The sequence below is a fragment of the Parambassis ranga genome, chromosome 8 (genome assembly GCF_900634625.1).
Source record: "Parambassis ranga chromosome 8, fParRan2.1, whole genome shotgun sequence".
NCBI classification, from domain to species: domain Eukaryota; kingdom Metazoa; phylum Chordata; class Actinopteri; family Ambassidae; genus Parambassis; species Parambassis ranga.
The window spans coordinates 15,858,165-15,886,000 of record NC_041029.1 but is presented as its reverse complement, the minus strand read 5'-3'; the positions used below and the strand labels follow the sequence as shown (position 1 = coordinate 15,886,000).

General features: G+C 46.4%; 1 protein-coding gene and 1 non-coding gene across 7 annotated transcripts; one reads left to right on the top strand and one right to left on the bottom strand.

The window, feature by feature from the left end:
- Nucleotides 1–3,147: 3,147 nt before the first annotated feature.
- On the bottom strand, nt 3,148–3,229 carry trnas-aga (transfer RNA serine (anticodon AGA)). Its single transcript has one exon. It is a non-coding gene; the product is annotated as a tRNA-Ser (tRNA).
- A 317-nt stretch (nt 3,230–3,546) lies between these two features.
- Nucleotides 3,547–27,836, top strand: bptf (bromodomain PHD finger transcription factor). Of its 6 annotated transcripts, XM_028412752.1 has the most exons (32): nt 3,547–4,385; nt 5,433–6,255; nt 7,652–7,872; nt 10,759–10,944; nt 11,043–11,207; nt 12,327–12,536; nt 12,628–12,707; nt 13,379–13,731; nt 13,806–13,937; nt 14,014–14,143; nt 14,423–14,558; nt 14,653–14,946; nt 15,035–16,430; nt 16,583–16,707; nt 16,787–16,915; nt 16,994–17,144; nt 17,215–17,338; nt 17,414–17,660; nt 18,536–18,672; nt 18,760–18,865; nt 18,943–19,187; nt 19,281–20,535; nt 20,617–21,998; nt 22,343–22,425; nt 22,513–22,738; nt 22,829–23,346; nt 23,424–23,600; nt 23,714–23,906; nt 23,996–24,080; nt 24,187–24,373; nt 25,446–25,506; nt 27,100–27,836. In XM_028412752.1, the coding sequence occupies exons 1-31, from the start codon at nt 3,845–3,847 to the stop codon at nt 25,459–25,461; spliced, it is 10,053 nt and encodes a 3,350-aa protein (XP_028268553.1). In that variant the 5' UTR covers nt 3,547–3,844; the 3' UTR covers nt 25,462–25,506; nt 27,100–27,836. The 6 variants fall into 6 exon arrangements, with proteins under 6 accessions (XP_028268553.1, XP_028268551.1, XP_028268554.1 ...); XM_028412750.1 differs by lacking the exon at nt 25,446–25,506 and having other exon boundaries at nt 14,656–14,946; XM_028412753.1 differs by lacking the exon at nt 25,446–25,506 and having other exon boundaries at nt 17,215–17,284.

Here is a 27,836-nt window from a genome sequence, read left to right as displayed (position 1 = left end):
GGTTTAAAATATGCAAAGTAAAAGAAGTGTGTCACACACAGTCAACAAACAGACCGAGCTTTGTCTGTCACACAGTAAAATGTGTGTGTGTGTGATCTGGTTTGTTTACATTAGCTGCCACAGAAATCTGAATATATCCGTGTTCGAACAGACCGAGTGCAGCGCTTTGTTGTGGAAGCCTCTTCTTGCAGCACACAGTTGTTTCTTCCTTCCTCAGTCCTCAGCCGGTGGTTTCTGTACATCGGTCTGTGCAGTATGATAATGAGTCTGCACACCTGAAACCTTCCTGTGATGAGTCGTCCATCAGCCCGTCTGCCACCTTCAGCAGAATTAAGGTGTCTTTGAGAGTTTTACCAGTTTAAATATAAAAACCAGGGAACCACCTAATAAAAAACATAAAAACAAGCATAAATCAGTTCTGATATCCTCATTGATGTCTTCATACAAACAGACCCCCCCCCCCCCCCCCCCCCCCCTGTGTGTGTTTTCTAAACCTGCAGAGTTCAGGACTCAGTATCTCCACCTCATCGCCCTCTGAGTGACACCAGCGCTGTGCACCGAGTCAGTCTGCGGTTGTACTGTAGCTCAACACGTCAGGCCACATTTCAAGATGAAACCCTCTCAGGGTGCAGATGATGTGCATGTGTCAAGTTTGATGTGGAGGAGTCGGTGAAGAGGAAGCCGAGGAGCCCCGGGCCCTCTGCACATGCAGCCCTGCACATTATGCACGGTCTGCCGCACTGTCTGCTCCACATTCGGACTTTCAGCACTCCAGAGCACCACTTAAGCTCTGCTCCTCCATCTGGCTCCTCTCCGGCTTCATTTTTGTCGCTGTTACATCAGCGCTGCTGTCCTCTTTCTGGCACTCTCATCTGGGATGTATTCTGGTGTCTGAAAGATATCATCATCCCACCCCACTGCACCTATTTACTGGTAATGTGAAGCTATTCAGAAGGCTGCAGAGAGGCCTCTGTGGCAGAGAGGCAGGTTAAAAAAAGACACATTTATATTGAACTCGATATTCAGTAATAGGCCACTGGTCATTTTTAAGGCCTTACTGCCTGCGGGGGTCCCGCCTGTGGAGCTGGACTCGGCTGTTTGCCGTGTGGCGGTGCTCCTGTGGAAGCAGACGCATCAGCTCTGAGCTCTGTGGGGACATTTAAGATGATTTGAGGATTTAAGTAAAGGGGGCACATTGAGAGTTGAGATTATTATCAGCATGTGAAGCACTGACCTGTTTGTGGCCCCGCCCCTCAGCATCATCTTACAGGGGGGATGCAGTGAAGTGTCACCGCCTCCAGGGCAGTAGCTACGGTTGTATCCCATCCCTTGGGACCTGATTTGCCACCATAGTGCCTACATGACCAGAGTCATGAAGGTAAAAGGGTTGTGACGCCCTGGTCAGACCTGCTGTTAACACGTGTTTGTTAATGTGACGGGACAGCTGTGAGCATGTCAGTTCACACCTGGCTTTAAAACGCAGCTCTGACTCTTCCTCTTCAGATGGATGCTGCTGCACATGTGTCCAGCTGCTGCTGCTCCACTCAACATTTTATCATCAATTCTGTGACTTTTTGTCTTATTATGGACAATTTAGTCTGTAATATTTGAATCTTTTTAATAAATGTTATTAAAGATGCCACCACATGTGGCCTGACTCTCTGCTTTTAGAGAGAAGTTATATGGATGTTGCTAAAACTCAGAGAGGAGCTTCATAAACAGCTGTTGTCCTGTCACAATAATGTATGATTCTGTGCTGTGCCGCAGATTTACATGTGTCCAGAGAGACGCTCGTACGGATCCTGCTGCTGCAGCTATTCAGCTCCAATTCACATTTTCATCAAAACAAATATATTGTTTATTTGTGTCTTGTTAAATCCCGGTCAAATAGTTTGTATTTGTTTTATGGACGTCTAAGTCAAAGTGTCTCTACACTCTCTCTACATCTGAATGTGTGTTTTCATCCATCAGCAGGATCCGTATGAGCCGCAGTGTGAAAACCGGGCACATGTCTGGATGTGGTCTGAAGGATGTGGTGCTGATGCTTCCAGTGGATGAACTGATATGAAGAGCCAGAGCTCTACAGTGAGTCTGTCTGTGTCCATGTTTACTGTTTACAGCTGTCAGATCAGCCACTGAGCTGACAGCTGTCCGCCAGACAGACAAGGCTGAATTATGAACCCATGGAAACAATCAGTGTCTGTGTGTGTGTGTAGGTGTGTGTGATTCGTGATAAACGTTATCAGATCCTTTACTTCAGCTGAGTGCGTGCATTTATCTGGCATGCAAAGGTTGACACTTTCCACCCCCCCCACTGACAGCACAGGTGGATGACACGCTCCTGCCATGTGAGGACATTTTTATGGCTGCGTTCAGGTCACATCAGGTGGCGTTCCACAGAATTATGTCATGTTTAGTTTAGTTTATTTAGCAGCTCTTCCTCTAATTTGCCTGTTTCTGACATGTCTGACATGTGTTTTGTGTACACCTTCCAGCCTCTTGGTGCTGCTGCTGCTGCTGCTGGCGGTTGTCTCACACAAACATGGCAAAACTTTACACAAGCAGGAGGGCTGATCCTGTTCATGTCACGCTCAAACTTTAAAATATAGATAGATTTATAATCTCCAGATAGAAATATTTAAAATATGTGACAGCCTCTCTGTCTACATGCAGTACATAGAACCTGGTGTAGCCTTCCTCTGTTCAACGTGTTCAATATATATATATATAGTAGGTTACTGCCACCTACTGGCTGATCTTTGCAAGTTGTTCTACTAGTAAAAAAAATAATCTTAATTATTTTACTTTATCTTGTCGTATCTGAAATATAACATATAAATATATTTGTTTTGATCATTTATTTATGTATTTTCACCATTTGTTTTTTGATTTATTTTTTCCTTCTAAACTTCACTCTAAATCAAATGTGTTAGTTTTTAGCTGCATCAGTAGGGGGCGCAGTTTACCTGTTGCTGTGCTCTTAACCAGTATAATAAAATGACTTCTTTGTTAATATGAAAAAAAAATGATATTTCTCCTACCAATACAGTTTTTGTGAGGATGTTAAACGTTTTGTGACACTTGGTAAAATTCTATAGATCAAAGAATACACATGAAAAAAATAAACAGTCCAAATAAAATTAATGTCGTTGTCGGCAGGATTCGAACCTGCGCGGGGAGACCCCAATGGATTTCTAGTCCATCGCCTTAACCACTCGGCCACGACAACGCTCGGCCAGACTTTTCATAATGTACTAATTTATACAAAGATCAAAAAGATAACGACGACTTTTTATTTATATTCTTTATTTATGTATTTTTTTATATTTAAATTTGTGTAAACACGGGCGTTTTTATTATATTAAATAAAAAACTGCCAAATGATTTCGATACCACGTATTCATAAACACCCGTCAAGATATACACTTAATAATTATGACGTAATCAAAGGATTTCGTATGGTTTACATTTACCCTGGTAACGATACCAGGGACGCCGTCAAGCGTTCAGTGAGTCGTAACTTAAAAGACGAAATTTTAAATAATTGTCATTTCGGTCATTGTTGCCGTGTCACCACGTGACTCCTCCAGTGAGGAGGGCCTGCTGTTTGTTCAGCCAGAGAGGCAGAGAAGAAGAAAAATGGCGGCTCTAGGCGAACCTGAACGGGACGCCGGGCTAACATTTTGAGCTTTCCCAGCCGAAAGCACACAGGGGCTTCACGGGGATTACTGCAGCGGCTGGATCCTCACCGGTTCGGCGTTGTGCTGGTACCGCTTTCGCCCGCGTCCGTGCACGTTAAACAAACGCAAACATTGGGATCGTAAAATAATAGGTTTCGCCTATCATGAGAGGAAAAAGGGGCAGGCCGCCCAAACCGCTACAAACTGAGGAGCCATCTCCAGCCACGGCCCGGGGGTTACGACCCAGGAGGAACCTGAAGCCCCGGTTGAGGGACAGCGGGGAGGATGAGGACGGCGATAGCCCCACGAGGGAGACCATCAAAACGCCCAGAAAGAGGAAAGGGGGAGCGTCAACACGGGGTAGGGGACGAGGCAGAGGTGGCGGTGGCAGAGGAGGCAGAGGTGGCCGTGGAGGAAAGAGGACTGCGGCTCCCAAAACAGTGGTCTACGACGACCATGAGAGCGACGAGGATGACGATGCTGTCAGCCTGAGGTCGGAGGAGGACGAGTTTATTGAGGAAGAACCTCAGTCTGAGGAAGATGAGGCCCTCAAAGAGGACTCTGACTGCCTTGAAGATGATGTGCTGGAGGAGGAGGAGGAGGTGGTGGTGGCGGCGGAGGAGGAGGAGGAGGAGGAGGAGGATGGTGCCAGCTACTGTACAGAGAGTAGCTTTCGGAGTCAGAGCACACACGCCAGCACTCCTGGTAAATAAACACCATCATCATGTTATGGAGTCTTACACACTCACGCTGCAGCCATGCATCCACAGACCGCTGCAGATCAGAGCAGGAAGCAGAATGGTTATTGTTCAAAATGGAGAATGCATGTAACACAGGCCGCAGTCCGCTCATTCACGCTGCTGCAGGTGGAATGAGTCGGCGACTGCCTGGCCAGCTTACCTGGTTACTATCACACAGTCTGTCATCACTTAATTCACATTTTAACCACATCGGTGAAGGCCCGTGGCTCCTAATTATCATGTAAATCCACAGCGTAGCTGCTAGCGTGCTAACGTTAGCATGTAACATTTAGCTCCATGCTGCATACCGTGTTAAAATGAAACTTAAACAACTTTAATATTTTCAACGTATAACTATAATCAATACCGCCATGTCTTCATATCGGAACCATACATAGGTGTTTAGTTTAAGCTAATGGTTAAGAGCAAAGAGACTTGAGGCACCTAGCTAAGCTAGCTAGGCTAGCTAGCTGGCTAGCTGTCATTTCTAAGCTTTACTTTTAGCACTCCAGAGTGTCCAAAAGTCCAAACTTTTAAATATAACAATAGCAGCGAATGGCTTTGTGTTGCAGGGTGGTGGTTATGTGACATTTTAATAACTAACATTAACAGCCAGCTGTTTTAATGTTAATGTTTTAGTGGATGTTGGAGGATAAAACAGCCTCATTTAGCTAATAATGACATTAGCAATGTCTGCTCAGCTCAGCTCGAAACTTCTTAAGACTTAACAAGTTGGTATTTTTTGCATTTAGTGTGAAATGTGTTGCGTTTTTCCTCTTTTAGTACTTTTTAATTTAATGAATGCACATGAATGTTTTACATGTGATGATAATTAATAACTTTTAGTCAGTTTATTAGACATTAAACTCACTGCTCCACCTGCTAGGATTGCTGTTATGGTTTAGCTCACAGTCTGTATTGATTCTTAAAACTTAAAAAATAAATATTAGGGATATATTTTGCCTGCTGATGCTGTAATTTTAATATTATAATATTATTTTGCACCCCACAGGGAAGAAGAAACTCCGGGCTCCCCGACCTCGCACTCCCATCCTCGAGAACAAGGAGATCCCTCCTCTTGAGCTTCCTGACACCTCTGAGGATCTCCTGGTGCCCACTGAGGAGCTGCTCAACGCCACCTCCGTCTATGAGGTTCTGCGGAACTTCAGCACGGTGCTGCGTCTCTCCTACTTCCGCTTTGAGGACTTCTGTGCAGCGTTGGTTGGCCAGGAGCAGTGCACTTTAATAGCAGAGACACATATTTCGCTGTTGAAGGCCATCCTACGCGAGGAGGACTCCTCCAACACTACCTTTGGCCCCGCTGACCTCAAGGACAGCGTCAACTCCACCCTGTACTTTATCGATGGCATGACGTGGCCTGAGGTCTTGCGTTCGTACTGCGAGAGCGACCGGGAGTACCATCGTGTTTTGCCCTACCTGGAGATGGATGAATATCCCTACAGCCCACTTGAGAGTAAGATTAAGGTGCTACAGTTCTTGGTGGACCAGTTCCTCACCACTAACATTGCCCGCGAGGAGCTCATGTCCGACGGCAGTATGCAGTACGACGACCACTGCCGCGTGTGTCACCGCCTGGGTGACCTGCTGTGCTGTGAGACGTGCTCGGCAGTCTACCACCTGGAGTGTGTGAAGCCACCACTGGAGGAAGTTCCAGAGGATGAGTGGCAGTGTGAGATTTGCGTGGCGCACAAGGTGCCCGGTGTCACAGACTGCGTGACAGAGGCACAGAAAAACAGGCCTTACATCCGCCAGGAGCCCATCGGATATGACCGACACCAGAGGAAATACTGGTTCCTCAACAGGAGGATTATTGTGTAAGTTCCCTCACTGGCAAAACAAGAAGAAAGTCCCACATAAATCAAGCTTATCAGTGGCAGGTCGCTTTCTCTGTGTCTGGCAGTTTATTAGTTTTAATTCTAGTGCCTGTACTGACATTTTCACACTTGCAAGCTGGCAGGAAAGGTTCAGGAAGCTAGCAACATTAGCGACAAAGGCTACAGCATCAAGGGGAGCAGTGAAAACACAATTAAGAAGCGTGTTCCTGTAGGATTACTGTCCAAACAAGAAACTGATTGACAGCTAGGACACATGCTACACGACTCATCTCGCTCTGAAAAGTCTCCATTAAATGTAATAGCTATGTAGCCTGCAGTGCTAATCATTTCAGTAAGCTACCTAGCATCATTTTGATCAAATAGCTCACTGACGTGTCTTTCAAAAACACTCAAACACCAACCCTGAGATGTGGACGCTCTGTCGCTCTTGAAAGTTTAACCTAGATTATTTTATTTTAAGCTAGATTGCAGCTAAACCATAGGAAGGTCTTGGTGTGACACCATTTTTTTAGTCCCTCTTATTCACCTGACAACCACATGTCAGCAGTGTTTATGTAATAACTTTCACAGCCAGAAGGGGGAGACAGACAGTCTGCACTGTAGCTTTAAATTTTTTGACTTGGTCATGTTATGAAAAACATACAGCGTTAGCATGTTTGCTTTACACATGTGAGGAGGTTTGTTAGAGCATACACACAGTTTCCATGGAAACATGAATCTTCTAGTTCATGTTACACCTTAATGCACAGCCAGAAGCTGCGTCCTGCCTGAGGCCGCTGAGCTTCATGGGTACAAGTGACAAGGTAGCAGCTGTGAAGTTCCCCATGACCTGTGTCACGATACACTGAGCCCTGATCGGGTAGATTTGTTTGTTGCTGTGAAGGCATCCGAGTGCATTTTACCCTGAAAACAGACCGGACTTCGGGCTTTTTCCCATCACCCACCTCTGCGTGTGCTGTTCTAGATTGAAATATGAAACAGCTGGAGAGCAAATGGAAATCATTTGGCACGCCGAATGCAACAAGCGTCCATGAAGCTGGTCATTTGTTTGTGTAGAGATTGTAGAAGCGGCCTGCTGTCCAGGCGCGTTATCTTTATTGGCAGTTTTCTTCTGAATGTGACGCCACGCTCAAATTATGTCGTTTGAGCACAGAAGTGAAATTCATCCAACTGACAATCTGTGTAAAAGGAACACAATATTTCAGCGGAGCTTTTGTGCACAATGAAAACAGTCATGTGCAGCCTGCAAGGATCACAGATTAACCTGCCTGTCCTCGACTCTTTCACCTCCAATCTGATCATATGTCCGAATGGCAGGTGTCTTTTAGTATACATTTTTATGTCATGTAACCCTTGTCCTGCTCTTCTCCCTCAGTGAGGAGGACGGGGAGCACGAGAAGAAGAAGATCTGGTACTACACCACCAAGGCGCAGCTGGAGGAGCTTACCGAGTGCCTGGATAAGGAGTACTGGGAGACGGACCTCCACGCCACGCTGGAGGAGATGAAGGAGGAAGTGCAGGCCCACATGGACATCACAGAGGACCTCACCAACAAAGCCCGGGGGAACAATAAAGCCTACCTCACTGCTGCCAACGGTTAGAAACCTCACGTTTATTCTACAAAATGGAAACAATTATCAAAACTGTGGACTAGAAATAGGATGTTTGTGCTCAGTTAGGCATGTTTTGTCGTGTTTACCTTTGTTTAAAGTAACTTAAATACACTTGCTAATTTAAGTTCAAAATAGAAATAGTCAACAGCAAGGGATTGACTCATTGTAGCTGCTGTAACTTCAAGGGGTGATAAAGTATGCAGGCAGGACATACGAGGAGGAGGAACTCGGCCGCTCGTGTCTCTAAGAGGTGAATTTTAGCAACATCTCTGGATTTGTGGGGACAGAACCCACCTCATTGTTGGGTTGTTTTTAAGTTGTCCTTTGCATCTATGTCCTTGTGTTCTGCTGATCCTTGTTATGCCTCTAGTAGGTTGCTGTTTTTTTTTTTAAAATGCTGCGTTTTGTCCTTGTTTACTCACCCTGACCTGAAAAGGAGCTGCAGCGTGGAGGAGCATTCTCTTATTTCTCAGAATCAGAATCAGAATCATGTTTATTGCCATGTAAGTGAAGGGGGTTCACATTACTAGGAATTTGCCTTAGTGATTGGTGCATACAAAGAACATATAATAATTAACATGCAATAAGATAAAAACTAAGATAAAATTAAGTAAATAAACTAAAGTAAGGCTAAATTTACATGACATAACAGACATACAATGAACAGAACATAAAATAAAATACTGTGCAGATGAAATGGTAAACATAGACCCTTATATGATCAAATGGAACAGTGTAATAATGTAACAGGTACCACATGGATCGGTGAGGTGGTACTCGTGTGCAAGTAGTGCAAGATGGAGTAAACAGTGCAAATAGTCGTCATTGTGCAGTGACTATACTAAAGTGACCTTCTGAAGACAGTGCAGAGCAGTGCATTAGTTACAGTTTAACAGTCCAACAGCAGTGGGGAAGAAGCTGTTCTTGTGGCGTGAGGTTCTGGTCCGAATGGACCGTAACCTCCTGCCTGAGGGGAGTGGCTCAAAGAGTCCGTGTCCAGGGTGAGAAGGGTCAGCTGTGATCCGACCTGCACGCCTCAGAGTCCTGGAGACGTACAGGTCCTCGATAGATGGCAGGCTGCAGCCGATCACCTTCTCAGCAGAGCGCACAACACGCTGCAGTCTGTGCCTGTCCCTGGCAGTGGCCCCAGCGTACCACACTGTGATGGAGGAGGTGAGGATGGACTCAATGATGGCCGTGTAGAACTGAACCATCATCCTGGCTGGCACCTTGAGTTTCCTCAGCTGCCGCAGGAAGTACATCCTCTGCTGGGCCTTTTTGATGAGGGAGCTGATGGTGAGCTCCCACTTGAGGTCCTGGGTGATGGTGGTACCCAGGAAGCGGAAAGAGTCCACTGTGGAGATGGGGGTGTCTGTCAGGGTGAGGGGGGGTGATGGAGCTGGCACTTTCCGAAAGTCTACTGTCATCTCCACTGTCTTCTGGGCATTCAGCTCCAGGTTGTTGTCAGCACACCAGGACACCAGACGGTCCACCTCCATCCTGTAGGCAGACTCATCCCCGTCTGAGATGAGTCCAATGAGGGTGGTGTCGTCAGCAAACTTAATCAGCTTGACAGACTGGTGGCTGGAGGTGCAGCAGTTGGTGTACAGGGAGAAGAGCAGAGGGGAAAGTACTAACACAGCCGGTAGATTTTTTTTTCCTCAGAGACATCCATGTGTGAAACTTCTTGTCCTGAGGGTGAAAAGCGCCACCTGTGGATTCACACAATCACCTGCTTCAGTCAAACATAGCACAGGCTTTATAATGGTGGGAGCTGAGCCTGCTTAATGTCCAGTCTGACTGGTTGGGACGCATACAGCTAGAGGTGTGAAAGCATCTTATCAGTCTGAGATAACTGGGTCCTTCCTCTCTTGCAGCAGTGATGACAGTTAGCTCTCTTCCTGCCTCGTGTTCTCTCAGACAACAGGCGACTGTTTCCCCCCCTTCTGCCTTCCTGCAAGGAGTCAGCGTGGTTAGAAGCCTTTTGATTACTTAGCCAGCAGTTTCCGGTTCTGTTTGACACGTCGGCCTGTTTTTTATAACACAGCTTTCCTGTGTGTGCCTGCGTCCACTGCTCAGAGAGACAGCGGTGTTTTATTAGGGATGTGTCTGTGGCTCTCTGTGTCAGAAGCTGGAGGGTTTAAATATGTGTTCTGTAGCCTGAAATAGTGTTGCAGTGAAAAAATGATTTATGAGTAATGCTGGTATTTTTTTTTCTTTGGTTTCTTTGTCTGCACATAATTGCGGCCGGTTTGCTGGTGGGGACACAGATGCTAGTGTCCCAGTGAAAACTGTATTTTTTGAGCACAATGCTCTGGACAATTCAGACTAGGGCTGCAACAAACGAGTGTTTTGATACTCAGACACTCGCTGATTGTTTTTGCGATTACTCGAGTACTCGGATCACGCGTAAATGTCATAGTTTTTCCATAGATACGGCTGCATCTGGCAGCAGGTGGATACCCGCTTTGGACCGCTGCAGTGTCATTGCTTCAGCCCGCTACCGCCTCCATGCCCGGCGCCAAAAAAAAACATTTGTGTCTGTGTGTAAACGGCTCACCCGCGTTTCGAACCCGGGGCCTCGTGCGCCCAAATCGCTGATCATCCCGCTACGCCACGAGAATATCATCCCCGATGACGTCACTAACGAGTCATCGAGTACTAAATTAGTTGTTGAATATTACTCGAGTAATCGTTGCAGCCCTAATTCAGACCTCTTATATGAATAATGATCATGTTCATTCATTTCTAACCTTTGTGCCCCTGTTCTCATTTTCTCTAAATAGGCCGTAAACAATCAGTCAACTTTACAATATGTCTAATTTATTTTGATAATAATCGCGCCTCATGCCTCTCCTTTATTTTGTAGACGTGGTCACGGAGCGTCTGAAGGTCAGGCGGGCGGCGCAGGAGTCCAAGATGCAGGTGGAGGACGTGAAGCAGGAAGCAGAATGTGGCTCTGTGAATACAGCCGAGGGTGCTGCTGAGGTCACGTCGCCGCTGGACAATGGAGAGCGCGGAGACGGCGAGCCGATGGACACGGCTGGTTCACACGGTAAGAACGATAATGTAGAGGACTTGTAAAGTGAGGCGCAGTTGAACTTCTTACATTGTTTGGTGATGTCACCTCTTGTGACTCTGCTGGTGTATCAGCCGCCGCTCCCCCTGCTGCAGAGGAGAGCCGGGCGTCAGATATAAACCAGGATGCAGCCGTGCCTAAAACAGAACCCTTTGAATCGAACAAGGAAAAGCAACCTGCCGATTCTGAAAGCCGTGAGAGCGGAGAGCCCCCTCCAGTGGCAAAACAGGACAGGACAGGTACTCTGAGTCAGAGACTGACCCTGTGGTCCGGCTGTCAGCCTCCACCTCACATCCTGCTGCTGCTGCTGGGCTGTGCATCCATCTTCATCTGTCTGCTTGTCTCTGCTGCTCGCTGCTAAGCATGCCGTGTCATTAGCTCCATGTCAATCTGTTGTTAAGGGGCACTTTTTAACAGATTTGTTATTGTTTTTGGAGCAGGTATTCCAATGCATGTTCATATCCATAGGATTTCAGAGAAACTCAAACATCTAGTGCAACACAGATTTCTCTGATTATACCATAAATATCATATGCATCATGTTTCCAGCAGTGTTACTAATAGAAAGAATGGACACAATTTTAACACTGCTGAGCCTGAGGATCATCCAAGAAGCTGCAGTTTTAGGTGACTGGTGGCTCACTAGCTGTGATGAGTGCAGAATTTATTTGCTTTTTTACAGACTCTCATTAGCGGAAACATTTTATTTGTGGTGAATTAAGCTTAGATTTGGTTGGTTTGATGGAACTGAACCATGTATAAGATGCATTCAAGGACCTTTTGACCAATAACAAAGTATATTTATGGTATTTGCTGGCTGCAAAATAATGTAACATCCATCCTTTCTTTGTGTAGCTCAAACATTTAAGCACTGTAATTGGCATGTTCTTATAGAGAAGATATTTTCTCTTTTCTTTTAATTGAAGTACAGCAACCTTAAGGTGACCCCAGCTGGTTTCTGCTCCTTCCCTTTGGAACAAACTAAAGCTGTTACAGTTAGCGTTGCTGGTGGAATCTGGTGTTCTTGTTGCTTTATGTTGTTGTGGTCTTTGAACAGCACATTTTTTGGCACAGTTAGACGGCGTCCCTGGCAGCAGTGGCCACATCTGTCACTTCATTTTATTCAAATTTCCACCTCTTTAACAGAGATCTGCATATATACACACGCATGGCTTTCTCACCATCACAGCTCTGAAACGACAGAGCGGTGTCTTTATTTGCAGTGGGTTGATGGCTTGTGTGTGTGTCCATCTGTCAAAGATGGGTGTGTTTGTTTACACAGGTGCTACTTTTGCTTGTTGCCTGTGTTTTCGTTTGCAACAGTGCAGAACTCAAGTCTTTTTGTCTGCATTTTCTAGACGAAGACAGCAAAGCGGACTCTTCCAGTCAACACCCAGAAGGCTCACAGCCGCCAACTCAAGATCAGCCGCAGCAGCAGCAGCAGCAGCAGTCGAGCAGCAGCAGCGGCGGCAGCCATGTTTCTGGATCTGGGAGCCTCAAAAAGCCCGAGCCGCCTGACCTGGCTGACCGTTCCTCTCAGTCCTCTTTTACCAGTCAGGATGGGACAGGTAATCATTACTGGATCTTAAAGGAGGTAAATGTTGGGATTTGTTTTTTTTTTTTGTTCTGCTGATGGTGCCTTTGCTCTCCGAATGACAGATGAGTATAATGAACGGGTGAAGAGTGACAGATCAGCAGCACGGGAAGTGAATAACCAAACACCCAGAGGCAGCAAAGAGGTGAGAAACTTCCATCTAAACATATTGCTCTACTTTATTTTCTTTCTTTAAACATTGATCCTTTATGTCTCTCCAGTAATGATTACATTGTGTTCATGGCAGATATTGTTGTGTTTTTATTGCATCATAGAGCCAGAAACAGACAGAGTTTAAGATTTCTCAGACACAATAGTGACAGACATGTGAGATCCTCCAACACCTCATTTGATCATTTTAATTTTATGGCCGCTCCTGCTCCACTATGAACCCTGCAGGTACCACTTTTAGGAGCTTCCTCTGTAGGAACAAAAAACACCCTGGTACATCTACATGGTAGATCTTCTAACTGGTTCTGATACTGTGGGCTCAGTAACTAATTTTTACAAAAATGTAAGAATAGATGGCACCCAAAGGGTTAGCCACAGATTGAGTTTAAGGAAGCTCAGTAGATATTACGCCACAATGGAAATCTAAACCCTCAGCGGCCTGAATGGGGAGCAGTTCCAGTGAATGGTACCAGAGTTCCTGTGGTGGTAAAACACCAAAATGCTCCTCTCGTGTTTCATGTCCTATTCTTGCTTGCAAGTCTGGGAACTTCTGGATGTCTTTGTGTGTATGTTCTGTATTGAAAGTGTTGCATAAAAGTTACTTTGACCGACCTAGTGAGACTTGCTCTGTGTTTGATGTTGCAGTCGTCTCCCTCATGGTCCGACTGCGACTCTTCCCGCCTCAGCTTCTTCAAAAGGGATCTGGCGGTGAATCTGAACAACTTGTTTAAACTGGGTCAGGAGGGTAAATACAGGGTCTACCACAACCAGTACAGCACCAACGTCCTGGCACTTAACAAACATCAGCACCGCGAGGACCATGACAAGAGGCGCCACCTCTCCCACAAGTTCAGCCTGACCACCGCGTCCGAGTTCAAGTGGAACGGCTCCATCTACGGCTCGCGCAGCCTCACCGTCTCCACGCTGCGTCTCACCATTGTCCAGCTGGAGACAAACATCCCTGGGCCTTTTATGCATCCTAACTGGGCATCACACAGGTACACCTCATCTTAAATAAACATGTAGGTCACTTTGGTTCTTAAGCCTGACGAGTCTCTCTCTGATTTTGTAGGACCAACTGGAACAAAGCGGTTCAGATGTGCAGTAAGACCCGGGAGTTTGCTTTGGCCTTGGCAATACTGGAATGTGCCATCAAGCCAGTGGTCATGCTGCCTGTGTGGAAAGATTCTCTCGGACACACGAGGTAAAGAAAAAAAAAAAATATTGGTAGGAACTGTGCGACTTTATTTACATCTTTATTCACGTGTGTTTTTCCTCAGGCTCCATCGCATGACCTCCATGGAGAGGGAAGAGAAAGAGAAGGTAAAGAAGCGCGAGAAGAAGCTGGAGGATGAGGAGACACTGCAGCAGGCTACCTGGGTGAAATACACCATCCCCATCAAACACCAGGTAAGGTGTTTGATCTGTTATTCAGCTCTGTGTGTTGCTATAGGGGAGTTTTAATGCCATACATACAGATTTGTCACGCACTGCACTGCAGACCTGCACACCCTGCATGTGAGGGAATTCTAATGTCTAAATAAACTACTGTTCTTGCTCCTTCAGCCTTAGCACTATGGTGTGCATGGTCATAATACATTATTTATAAATATACAATACTTACTAAATGCATAATAAAAGTAGGTGCTCAGTAAAAGCTTATTCTCACAAATGTGTTTCTCCATTCAGGTGTGGAAACAGAAGGGCGAGGAGTACAGAGTGACGGGGTACGGCGGGTGGAGCTGGGTCAGCAAAACCCGCGTGCCACGTTTTGTTCCCAAGTTACCAGGAAACACAAACGTAAACTACCGCAAAGAACTGGAGGGTAAGAGCTCTCAATGTCATTATCATTCATATCTCCTCCTCCTGCTGCTGCCACCACTCAAGGTTCATATATTATTTTCTGCTGTCTTTACTAGCAGCTAAAATGAACAAGGAAAATAGAGCAGTTTACACAAATAAGCAGAAAAAGTTGACTGAAGCCGAGAAGCGCGTGATTCAAAACACATCGGACAAAGAGAAGGAAGACGCATCCATTACTGCGCCGCCTCAGAGCGCTTCCACAGAGGAAGACCACAAACCTCTAACCTCCAAAGAGGAAGAAAAACCTGCAGAGGAAGAGGAGCAGGAGAAAAATGTCGAAGTAAAGACAGAAGATGAAAAAACGGAGGTCGAATCCTGCTCTGAAACTGCAGCTTCATTAGGCAATAAAGGTATTGATTGCATTCATTTTCACCTTTATCTTTGATGCTATTTTGTGAATTTCCACCATCCACTCATCTCTGTAAATCTTTGTCATAGATACAGTTGAAAATATATGTCCCTCCTCGCCTCCTGTGCCTCCTGTGGTGGAAGCAGAGAAGGAGACGGCAACATCCAAACTCTTCTCTGATGTCGTGAATGTCAGCGAGGGCTTCCAACTGCGCACGGTGTATAAGAAGAAGGTAAAGCCGTCCAAATTAGACGGACTTCTGGAGCGCCGGGTGAAGCAGTTCACCTTGGAGGAAAAGCAGAGACTGGAGCGGATGAGACAGGCAGCCCTGTTGACCAAAGTGGGTGCTGCAAAGCCTGGTGCTGGGGTGAAGGCTGAAGGATCTGTATCAAGCAAACAGCAGCCACCGTGTGTGAAAGCAGAAGAGAAGGCAGCAGACACTGTAGTCAAAAAGCTTGACTTTAAGGAGGAGGAGGATTCAAAGATGGACAACTTGGATGTTAAACCGGACACCACAGTGCCAGAGGTTAACACCCATAAAGAGGTGAATGGGGGGACTTTAGAAAGCACTGGACTCAATAGTAAAAACAGCATTTCAGACACAATAGAAAGTGAGGAAAACACAGAGAAGCCAGAGGTGGCTCGAGTGGGGGAGAATCCTAAGAAGCGGGCCTATGATGAAATGGAGCCAGGCAGCGGACAGAACGAGTCTGGAAGCATAGACCAAAGCAAGACCAGCCCAGTCCAAGTGAATGGAAGAACTCCGCTCACTGCAGACCCTCCAAAAGAGGCTGTCAGGTCTCTGATGAATGGAAACCTCTCACAAAATGACATCAGTCACCCACCTCCCCTGAAAGTCCCAAAATTAGAGAACCACATAGGAGAGAAGGTCGAGTCTGACGTTGATAGTGAGAGGGCAATCACTGCTAAGCCTCAATCCACAAGCCCCTCTCTCCAGAATAGCAACAGTACAGATAATTGTACTAGTAGTGAAGGGTTGAAAGCTTCCACTGATACTTCCACGACAGAGTCCCAGAACGCTCTGACACCCAACACATCCAGCAGCGTTGGTAAACCTGATGTGACCTCTCAAGCAGCAAGTAGTACAGCCCCTGTTGCTGCCCAGCTCAGTTCCAGCGCTCCAGCTCTTTTGTCTCAGAAGACAAAACCTCCAGTTAATGAAACCAAAACCAACTCTTCTGGTTGCATGACCATCAGTAAAGAGTACTCCACCAGAGACAGAGTCAGCCTCCTAAAGTTCTCCAAGTCCAAGAAGGCACGTTCAGGCACAGCCCTACCATCCTTCCGCAAGTTTGTTACCAAGAGCAGCAAGAAGAGCATCTTTGTCCTGCCAAACGATGACCTGAAGAGGATGGCGAGGAAGGCAGGCATCAGAGAGGTGCCTATTTTCAACTACAATGCCAAGCCTGCCCTGGATATATGGCCGTACCCATCTCCTCGGCCCACCTTTGCGATCACATGGAGGTTTGTTTAGACCTTTTTATCTATCAGAATTCACATTAGCTGTGTACTGCTGGACTCTACTTGGTGAAGTGAAGCTAACGAACATTGCAATATGTGGATGTTTCTTTGTATTCGTGCATAGTAAAATTAAGGTTGCTATTCTTGACATTAAGGTACCGTCTCCAAACTGTGAGATCTCTGGCGGGAGTCAGTTTGATGCTGAGGCTGCTTTGGGCCTGCCTGAGGTGGGATGACATGGCCATCAAACCCTCTGCTGCTGTAGGGACCACACGGAAAGGTAAGAAAGTCTTTCACACCCCTATTGACACTTAACTTTAAATTACCAGCTGTGGTAATATTTTTGACTTTCACTAAAGAAACCACGGAGACAGACATCACCACAACGGAGATTATAAGGCGAAGAGATGTTGGGCCTTACGGCATCCGTTCCGAGTACTGCATCAGGAAGATCATCTGTCCCCTTGGAAACAGGGACACCCCCAAAGGTAAGCGATTCCTATGAACTAGTGATTTTTAACATTTTATGAAAAGAAAGAACAGCCTCTTAGTATGTTGTTCCACAGAAACCCCTACTCCACAAAGAAAGGGGCTTCGTTCCAGCGCTTTGAGGCCTAAAAAGCAGGAACCAGCCAAGCTGACTGGGCCCATCGCTGTGGAGACATGGGTGCCCGAGGAGGAGCTGGAGCTGTGGCAGATCAGAGCCTTTGCAGAGAGGTGAGAACCGCTGTTATCTTAGGGAACGTTTAAGTCTTCAGATTCACTGCATTACCACTTTTGTTCTTAGATTGGAGAGGGAGAAGTCTCAGGGTGTTGATCCCTCTAAGACCGGCAGTACTCTGAAGACAGCAGAGGAGGTAAAAGCCCATTTGGAGAATCAGCTAAAGCAGGCCAGACTGGCTGCCCAACAGGTGGGAACACAGCATGCTGCGCCCACACAGGCGTTTGTCTCAGTTCTATCTAAAAATCTTCAAAATTGTTTTCAGAAACGTCTGGAACAGCAGAGACCCGGTACACCTTCCACCACCTCCATAACAACGACCACCGCCATCACTTCAGCCAGCACTCCCAATACCCCAGTGTCCACAGGCCAGAGGATGGGTCAAGTAATGCCTGGAACAAAAATGGTTCTGGCCTCCAAAATTGGCTCTTCTGTTCCCTTCCAGCAAGACAAGAACTTCCATCAGTCTTTTGCTACGTGGGTCAAGCAGGGTCAGAACAACAACAGTCCAGGTGAGCAGCTGGAAGACAAGAAATGGTGTAGATTGAAGCTTCATCCATCATTATCTAAGGGAGGAGAGACCGTTTTTTTTTTGGTTTTTCATTTTTATTTGTGGCCTTTTCTTTCTTTTTTTTTAGTGTTTGACACCCATACAGTCGTTTACCATCTGCATTTTTCCTTTTTTGAGTCATTTTTTTTTTAAATTGGTAAATATCAATGGCTTGCCGACGTAAACTTGTGGCTTGTGGTGTCCACTATTAGTCGTCTGAAAATTCTTTATCCAATATATCCTTGTTGGATACAAAAAAATATGTTAGAATTTAAAACGATTTAATACCAAAATGTCATTAATCAGCTCCTTCGTGGGCTGTAATCTCACAGTGGACACCGCAGCAATAGACTGGCTGTTGTGGTGGCCCTTGTGGGTACGCGTGACCGCAGGTAGCATGGTGTGTCTTGCAGCCTCCACTGGCTCGGTGGCCACTGTGGCTGGCAGCATCACCACCTCAGAGCAAACCTTCCAGATCGCTGGCAGCCCAGTGACCGTGGCGGGCCAGGTCCTCGCCACCAAACTGCCACTTCCCGCTAACAGCAAGATTGTCACACTCAACATGCCCACTACTCAAGGAGGTAGGGAGCATGAGTGCCATCCATTTCCAGTGTTTTTTTGGCTTTACACTTCACTTGGTCTGAAATGGAGTGCCATGTGAAAGGATGTCACCGTTTTTTTTTTTTTTTTTTTTTTTTTTTTTTTTCCGGTTTTCCAAACTTCTGTAATCCCATGAAATAGGTTGAAAAAATACAGCATGCTACAGAGGGCATGCCTTGCTATTCCTGTACATCCTTCACAATGCATATATGCTTCACTTCTTATATTATTTTTCAGGTGTGGTTCAGCAAAAAGTCCTGGGCATTTTCCCCTCTGGGCCTCCTGCAAACCTTAGGACCTACAGCACACTACATCCTACAACTGGCAACATCAACCTCAGAGCCACAACCTCTGCCTCAGTGACCCAGCAACAGGTCTTTCATCCTATGCATTTTTAGTTTTCAATTGAAGATCCTGGAAACATGATTGCTGATAAAATAACCTTTGGTGTTGTTCCTCAGGCCGCCACAGCAGGAGGCCAAATACAGCCTGGCTCAACAATGAACCAGTCACTCAACCCATCTACCTCTCTTGGAGCGGTCAGAAGTCCAGCGCTGGCTCAGCAGGGTGAGTCAAAAACATGTCTTCATCTTTAGTGCTCAATGCTTTGCAAGAATTTATAAATAATCTCCATTGCTTCACAGGTCAGGTACAGCAGCAGCAGCAGACCCAAGTGGCCCAAGGCCTGCCTGCTGCCACCGCTGTGCCGGGTTCTACCCCCGTGCAGGCAGCTTCTGCTCAAAGAGCTGCAGGCCCAGCACCATCACCTTGTGCAGTCACCACAGCTCCTGGACAGCCCCCTGTAGCTTCCCCTCAGACCCCAAGGCCACAGCAGGGTCAAGTCAAGCTCACCATGGCACAGCTCACACAGCTGACACAGGGTGCACAGGTAAGGGTCTCCTCCTTTTATTCATTCTAACTCACAAAACTGTTTTTATTTATACTTTTGAGGTTAAGATTTCCTTTGTCTGCGACTCTGCAGGGAGGAAACCCGGGTCTGACGGTGGTGATCCAGGGTCAAGGGCAGACACAAGGGCAGTTGCAAATCATCCCCCAGGGTGTGACAGTCATTCCTGGCCCTGGTCAGCAGCTAATGCAGGCAGCCATGCCCAATGGCCAGGTCCAGCGCTTCCTCTTCACTCCTATGGCCCCATCTTCGCCAGCTTCAACTTCAGCTCCCTCTGCTGCTACCCCTTCAAAACCCGCCATGCCTGCCACCCCTCAAACGCAGATCTCAACGCCAACTCAAGCCAGAGCCCCGGCCCAAGTCCAGACGACTCCCTCAGCCTTAGCTCAAACACAAATGGTGGCCCCTCTGCCTGCCCCCTCACAGATGCCAAGCTTAGCCCCCACCCCAGCTTCAATGCCTCCACAAACTCAAGTTGCAGCCCCCATGCCTGCTCCACCACAAGCTGTCGCCCAGGCGGCACTTTCAGTCCCTACTCCTTCAGCCGTTCCGCAAATATCCGCCCCTGGGTCTGCTTGGCCACAAGTTGCATCCCAGGCTCCCACACAGATTTTATCCTCCCCACCTGTCTCTGTTGCCCCACAGCCAGGTTTAGCCCCCACCCCAGTGTCAGTTCCTGGACAAACCCAAGTCTCTGTACCTGTGCCTACTCCTCTGCAAGCTGTAGCCCAGGCCCCACTGCAAACACAAATTTCATCCCCCACACCGGCATCCATCCCGCAAATATCTGCATCGAGCCCAGCTTGGCCGCAAGTTGCCTCACAGGTCTCGACACAGGTGTTCTCCTCCCCACCAGCCTCATTTGCAAACACAGTAGCAAGATCTTTGCCTGCCCTGGCTCCAAACACCAGCCAGAAACGAGTCTTCACATCAGCTGCTGCACACAACCAAGCTGAGGTTCAGGCCATGGCACAGACGGCAAGCTCGGTACCTGTCCAGGCACATGCTTTCAGCTCCTCAGCCCCTGCCCCTGCTTTATCCCCTGTGTCAGCCACAACCGCCGCCCATGTTACTGCCACAGCAGTGACTACTAACTCGGCCCAGATTCCGGTTTCCGCCTCTCTTCCCTCTCCTGTCCAAGTTCCAACCCCTGCTCTTGCTCCTGTCTCTGCTCCTGTCATAGCCGCCGTTTCCACCCCAGTTGCTGTCCCGTCTCCAGGCAAGGCTCTCACCCAAAACCAAGCCGCAACATCTTTTCCTCCTCACATTGCTTTGGCGAATGCTGTTGTCACTCCAGTCACAGCCACTTCGACGACACCGTCAGTGCCAGGTAAGGAACTCAGAGGAAGTGGTTTACATTTGTATATGTTGACTTTTGAAAGTTAATATTTCTCTCTGTGTTCTGTTGTAGCTCTGATGGAGCAGAAGGCGCCTCAACCTCAAGGATGGAGTCCAGTCTCATCCCAAGCTCATTCTGCAGTTCCAGCAGTTCAGCAGACTGCAGCCCCAGTTCAGCAACCTTCTCTGGCATCAGTCTCCTCACACTCCCCCATTACGTCTCTGCCTCAGGCACCTCTGACCCCTCCTGCCCAAGCCCAGCACCCTGCTGTTGTAACCATGCAACAGGTGTCTCAAATTCCTGTCTCAGCAGTGCAGGTTCATATGAAGGGGCTCCCAGTTTCTTCTGTTGTGACTACACAGCTGCAGCCTCAAACCAATACCCAGCTCCAACTCCAAGCTCCGACCCAAATCCGTGCACAGGTTCAGGTCCAGCCCTGTGGCCAGATCCAACAAATGCCACACATTCAGGCTCAAGCACAAATCCACCCCCAGGTCCGAGTTCAGTTTCAGCCACGGGCACAAATTCAGCCACAAACTCAGTCACCGCAACAGATTCAACCTCAGGTGTTTCAGTCTCCAACCAAAACCTTGCCCCAGGTCCAAGCCCCAAACCAGGCCCAGCTCCAACCAAGGGTCCAACCTCAGTACCACCACCAGGTACAAGCCTCATTTCAAACCCAGCCTCAGGCTCAGCAACAGCCCCAGGTTCAGTCACCGCCTCAGGTTCAATCTCAGGCCCAAACTCAACCCCAGATCCAAACACAACTCCATCCCCAGGTTCAGGTCCAGTTCCAGCAACAAAGCCAGATTCCAGCTCAGGCCTCACAGCAACCCCAGGTCCACATTCAACCACAGGTTCAAGCTCAAGTCCAAACCCAACCCCAGTTTCAAGTCCAGTCCCCGCAGCAGACTCAAGTCCCTCAACAGCTTCAGGTCCAAGCCCAACCTCAAGTCCAGACCAAGCTCCAAGTTCAGTTCCAACCTCAAAACCAAACTCAAGTTCAAACACAGCCCCAGCTTCAGGTCCAGTCTCCCATTCGGCACCAACTTATCACTGTTCCGGGCCTCCAACAGCCGGTCCAGCTGCTCTCAGCTCTGCCTGCACATGTTGCCGCTCAGATCCAAGCCCAAATCCAGGCACAGCAGCAGCAGGGTGGCGCAGTCCCCCAGCAGATCAAACTGCAGCTGCCCATCCAGATCCAGCAAGCTGGGGGGCAAATTCAGGCCCACCAGATACAGAATATGGTGACCATACAGGCTCCAGCGAGTGTCCAGGAGCAGCTTCAGAGGATGCAGCAGCAACAACAACAACAACAACAACAACAACAGCAGCAGCAGCAGCAGCTACAACAACAACAACCACCAAAGAAGAAAAAATACCACGAGGCAAAGAGGGAACACAAGGAGCAGAATCAGCAGGTGGTCAGCCCGGGGGACAGCATCCAAAAGCAGGTAAAATTCAAACATGATCAGTGTTTTATGACCACAGGAACTCCCCGATCAGAGTTTCTATTTCTATTCCTATTGTAGTGTAGAATCCATGGGGATTACAGCATACCTTATGGTTTGGTCTGTAGTGCAATAAGACAATTATTGTCTCTGTCCATTCTCTGTCCTTTTCCCCCACTGTATTGTTTATTGTCATGCTTCTATGATTTTGAAAGTGCTATCAGGTCAATCTGTAACAATGCCTTCAATGCACATGTTCCTGATATACGCAGCCAAAATTGTCTACTGACCACGGCAGTCATCTTTGCAGTGGGTAGTACTGATCTTGAATGTTTTCTGAATGTCAGGTGGCAGTGAAGCAGAATGCGACAGCAGAACAGCTGAAACAGAGGAAATCCCTGGCTGCAGCCGAACGAGAGGAGAATCAGAGGTTTGTGAACCATCCTAATGATAAGAAATATACGAAGGAGCTACACCATGAATGCACCATTAGTCTAAAGCTCTCTTTTTTTCCCAGAATGATTGTGTGCAACCAGGTGATGAAGTTCATCCTTGATAAGATTGAGAAGGATGAGAAGCAGGCAGCTAAAAAACGAAAGAAAGAAGAGGTGGTGGAGCAGAAACGCTCCAAACAGAACGCCACTAAGCTAACGGCGCTGCTGTACAAGCACAAAGAGCAGCTGAAGGCCGAAATACTAAAGAAGAGGGCACTGCTGGACAAGGACCTGCAGCTGCAAGTACAGGTTAGCAGGACACGGTTATGTGTGGGCTTCAAGTTTACAAGAATATACAGAATCACAGTGATACAAGTTGTCTTGTCTTGTTTCCCTCAGGAGGAGCTGAGGCGGGATATTGCCAGGCTACAGAGGGAAAAGGAGAAAGCCAGGGCGGCTATCACGCAAGCCGCTGCAGCCACAGTCAAGGCAGCCTCTTCCCATTCTTCCCACTCTTCCCATCTTTCCCACTCCACACATTCCTCTCACAGCTCTCACACAGTGACCTCACCTTCCTCGTCCCACAAACGCAAGAGGGAAGAGGACAGAAACCGAGACCGGGATAGGCATCACGAAAAGGACAAGAAACGGGACCGGGACAAAGACAGAGAGCGACACAGAGACAGGGATAAAGACCGAGACCGGGATCGAGAGAGGGAGAGGGACAGAGAGCGGGATAGACACAGAGGCCGGGACCGAGACAAGGACAGAGACAGGGACAGGGACAAGGACAAGGATGAAGATTCCAGCTTATTGAAACACAAGAAGAAGAAGAAGAAGCTCTCTTCTACCTCAAAGGATCACAAGAAGGACAACAAACTGTACTGTATCTGCAAAACACCCTATGACGAGTCGAAGTAAGCTCAGAAAACAAATCCACTGTGTTTTTTTAGTGTCAATATATTTAATATGTGGCTTGTGCTGTTTCTCTCAGGTTTTACATAGGGTGTGACCTGTGCTCCAACTGGTTCCATGGAGCCTGTGTTGGCATCACAGAGAAGGAGGCCAAGAAGTTGGAGGACTTCGTGTGTAATGACTGTAAACGTGGTCAGGAAGGAGGAAGCAATGAGGAGCTCTACTGCATCTGTCGGACGCCATATGACGAATCACAGTAAGGCTCCCAATATGTCACATTTCTGCTTATTTTACACCATCAATCGCATCATGGCCACAAAGACTGGTAAAAACTGGTCAAATTGTTTGACTTTGGACTTTCTCCTCCAGGTTTTACATCGGCTGTGATCGCTGCCAGAACTGGTACCACGGCCGCTGCGTGGGCATCCTGCAGAGCGAAGCCAATCACATCGACGTGTACGTGTGTCCACAGTGTCAGTCCACAGAAGACGCCATGACGGTTCTCTCGCCGCTCACTGACAAAGACTACGAGGGGCTGAAGAGAATATTGCGCTCGTTACAGGTACGACAGTCTGTATAATAAAAGGCAACGTTAACTGCTTGATCGCAACATTAAGAAGCAAAATAATATCAATCAATGTTTTTTTTCAGTCTCACAAAATGGCCTGGCCGTTCCTTGAACCAGTAGATCCCCATGACGCCCCTGATTATTATCGTGTGATCAAGGAGCCAATGGGTAAGACGATCTTGTTCAACCGGGCGGCTCTGCTGTTAAGTTATTTATTCACACCTGGTTTAAATTACACTTTAAATGTTATTTTTATTCTCTTTTCCTTTTGTAGACTTTTCCACAATGGAAGCCCGTTTGCAAAAGCGACATTACCACAAGCTCACAGAGTTCGTGGCAGATGTGACCAAAATCTTTGACAACTGCCGCTATTACAACCCCAACGACACGCCCTTCTTTCAGTGCGCAGAGGTGCTTGAAGCCTTCTTTGTACAGAAACTTAAAGGCTTCAAAGCGAGCAGGTAAGTTTGCCTTTCTACTGCCTCACACTCGAGGTCTCCCAGTTCCTCTCTAAGCTTTCTGTTAAAGCTCTGACTCCAGACATCCTGTCACATCGGTTTGCTTTTCTTAATTTATGCATTTATGGCTGCCCTTCATTTTTTTTTAATTTTATTTGTTGCAGTAGCATGTGTGTAGTGATGGTACTCTGCAGTAGAGTGTGATTAACTTGTAGACCAGAGTTAGTGTTTATGTTGCTTGGTGGTACTAACACCAGCAAAGCTTGTGGACATTAAAGGTTCTAAATGTAAGAATTAAGGAATGAAAGCTAATAAAACTATTTGTAATTAGCAGACATGCTAATTTAGTTGCCAAATTAGCCCAAAGAGTTTGGAGGATTTATGTGTTGCTCTTAAAGGTAGGGTAGGAGATTTTGAAAACTCAGTGAGAGTCAGCCAGATTTGGAAAGTAAACACACGCCCCTTTCTCTCGGAGCTCACCCCGAAGCCACGCCTCCCAATCACATGGACGCACATCACCTGAAGACGAGCTGCGGTCTGTGACTTCGGCCATCATGCACGTACCTCTCTGGTGCACAGAGCAGGAAGAGAGTGACAACCAGCCAATACTCCTACAGGGTCCACCCGGAGGATTGGCTGATGTTTTTAGTGTTTTATAGCTTCAGATGATTCATATTCTTCGTTTTAATGCGAAACTGCCGAACTAATCGGTTGCTATCGGATTGTAAAGAGAAGTTACACTAATTGAACAAAACGTGCATCAGAATGAAATCTCCTACCCGACCTTTAACTGGCAGTTTGTTTGCTAGCAGGAAAGCTAATGTTAGCGTTAATGTTAAAAATGTTTAAGGTGGTCTCATGCTTATGTTTAATGCTTAAATCCTGGCAGTCAAAGTCAATATATGCATAAACTTCAATTTCTTACATATGGAACCTCTACGTCATCATGTCCAGTGCCTTAACAGTCCTCAGTCTCACGTTAAATGCGTATTGTATGCCATCTTGCATTTGTGTGTGTTCACCTTTGCTGCATGTCTTTTTGATTTATGCCATCCCATTCTCTTCTTTCTTACAGATTGTCAGATTCTTAAGTGGGCCAGTCTAGCTGGAGTCTGGACTGGGAGCTGGTTTCTCTAGTAATAATATTCATATTTGTGTTTCCAAATCAAACAAAAAACAAAAACAGAAAAAAATGGCGCACACACACACCAAACACCGAACGTGCTTCCATGTCAACGCCAGCAGTTCTCGTAAGAGAATCGCAGCCATGTTGACATGTGTTAATAATGTAATTGAGGGACGTGCTTTCTTTTCAATCGGGACACCGGCCTTTATGAACAATCATGGTAGCGAGGTTCAGTAGAATTTTAAATGCATTTTAGTTTGTATTTATTTCTGTTATACAGCTGAGAGGGACTGGACATGCTGAGGATGAAATATACGAAGCTACATATTTTATTAAAGAGAGATATTTATGAGAGGTTTTGTATGTTACTTCCCCCTTTGAGTTTGAAACAAGTCTTTGAATGTACATACATTTTTATCATGTACAGTGGATGTAAGATATGTCTTGACTAATTTGACTGTTTTAATTAACTAAAAAATTGTAGAGAATTATTTTATGAGACTAAAATGTACCACAAGGAGCAAAGGAATCCTTTCTCCACAGATTCCATTTGTGTTTGTGGAAGATTTTGTTTCTCTAATAGAGGCGAGGTCCCACCTCTTCTAGTGAAAATCATGTATGGTGGTCAAAGGCGAGCGACGGCTGTGAATTACATGTATCTTTGTCCATTTAAAAGAAGCCAACATTTATCGCAAGAATTTATCGCAAAGATAGTGAAGAGGTAGGAACAAGTGCTGAGTAGTAGTCAAGTTTGTGTAAGTCAAGAATACGTAATTATAGCATAAAGTGCATGCAGCCTGCAGAGGCCACGACTTTAAAGCGGGCGCAGCCGCCATGGATGATGTTATGGGTTCTGTTGACTGTAATTGCGTTATTATTTTTACAGAATATACTTAATGTTTAGAAAGTAATGTGTAAATAAGAAGAAACTTTGATAGTTTGGTGTCAAACCTTTGAAATGAGACGTTTATATAGGGAATAAAGTATTATTATTAAGTATTAAACTCTGCAGCACTGTTCTCTGTCGCTTCTGCTCTGGCTGAGTTCCCATAAACATTTCACTCTGCGTGTACAACGCACAGAGCTGCGCAACTGGATACTAACGAGACCATAAAATAGCCTAAAAACTAAATGCTGCTTATCTTTATGACAAACTTTCTTGACTTGCAAAATTATAATTTAAATGGACAGACACATGTAATTCATACTGTACATATTTTTATACAGTGCCTAAGTCAGGCCCCTTCTGGTGGATGCAACCTAAATTCCAAAAAACTATGACCTGAGGTAAATGGAGAGAGAGGAATTCTTTTTTTTTCCATGGAATACTCACACAATGTCTGCCTCTTAGACGTCTTATGGGGTCCAACCAGAAAGGGGCAAGACTCATGGGACTATATGGTCCACTGGATGGGGGGGCGGGGCTTCACCTCTCTATGAAGAAGGCACCCTCAGTAAATTACACCAACATGGCTGCAGGGTCCCATGCATCTTTCCCCTTGACATCCCTTTTGTGTCTGTTTGTTGAGTTATTCAGAAATAAACAAAATGGCTTCTCCACTTCTCCCCTCTCTCTCTCTCTCTCTCTCTCTGCATTCTGCAGGTCTCATAACAACAAGCTTCAGTCTTCTTCAGCCTCTTAGAAGGCATCGCACATTGCGCAAACTGAATGCACTTGCCACGAATATGGCTTTTCTGAACTGTAACTCTGTGACGGACTCTCTGCCGAGCCCCTGTGTGTTTGGGGGACCAGCTGCTTTTACAGGGCCGTTCAGGCAGAGCCGCCCTCTGCCTGTTTCAGCTGTAAAGGGACCTTTTTGAGACCGGTCTTCATCAGTGGGACTGTACAGAGGAGCGAAATCAACTGAGGCATTTCAGAAGAAAGTTTACCTCGAGAAAAGGCTCTTATGGAGCTCTCATATTTCCATTAATTTTTTTTATTTTTTTTGATCTCAGCCTTTTTATTGTTTTTCTTACACGGTCTAATAAACCCCCTCAGACCATCCTTGTGGTCATCATCCCTCGTCCAGTGAATATAGGAAACTGACGTACAGCAGCTGAATCATCATGTGTCAAGAGTTTTGTGTGGGACAGCGTGTTTCCTTCCATTTCCACTCATTGTTTGGTCTAAAAGACGAAGTTTAAATATCTGGACGTTACAAGATAAACTTCTACTGAAAGTAATAAGCTAAACGATGGGACGATGCGTTTGGAGGTTTCTGGCCCAGTTTGTAAAAAAAAAAATTCACAAGATTTTGACATGATTTTCTTTTTCTTTTTTTGTATTACAGCTGAAGAAATATTGATGTATATGGAACTTAATAAAATTGAAAAGAATGA

Excerpts from the sequence above, each read along its gene's own strand:
- bptf (XM_028412749.1), top strand. The coding sequence starts at position 3,845 with ATGAGAGGAAAAAGGGGCAGGCCGCCCAAACCGCTACAAACTGAGGAG. Across the intron at positions 14,144-14,422 it reads CCATCCCCATCAAACACCAG|GTGTGGAAACAGAAGGGCGA; the intron begins GTAAGGTGTTTG and ends TTCTCCATTCAG. Across the intron at positions 21,999-22,342 it reads GGGACAGCATCCAAAAGCAG|GTGGCAGTGAAGCAGAATGC; the intron begins GTAAAATTCAAA and ends TCTGAATGTCAG.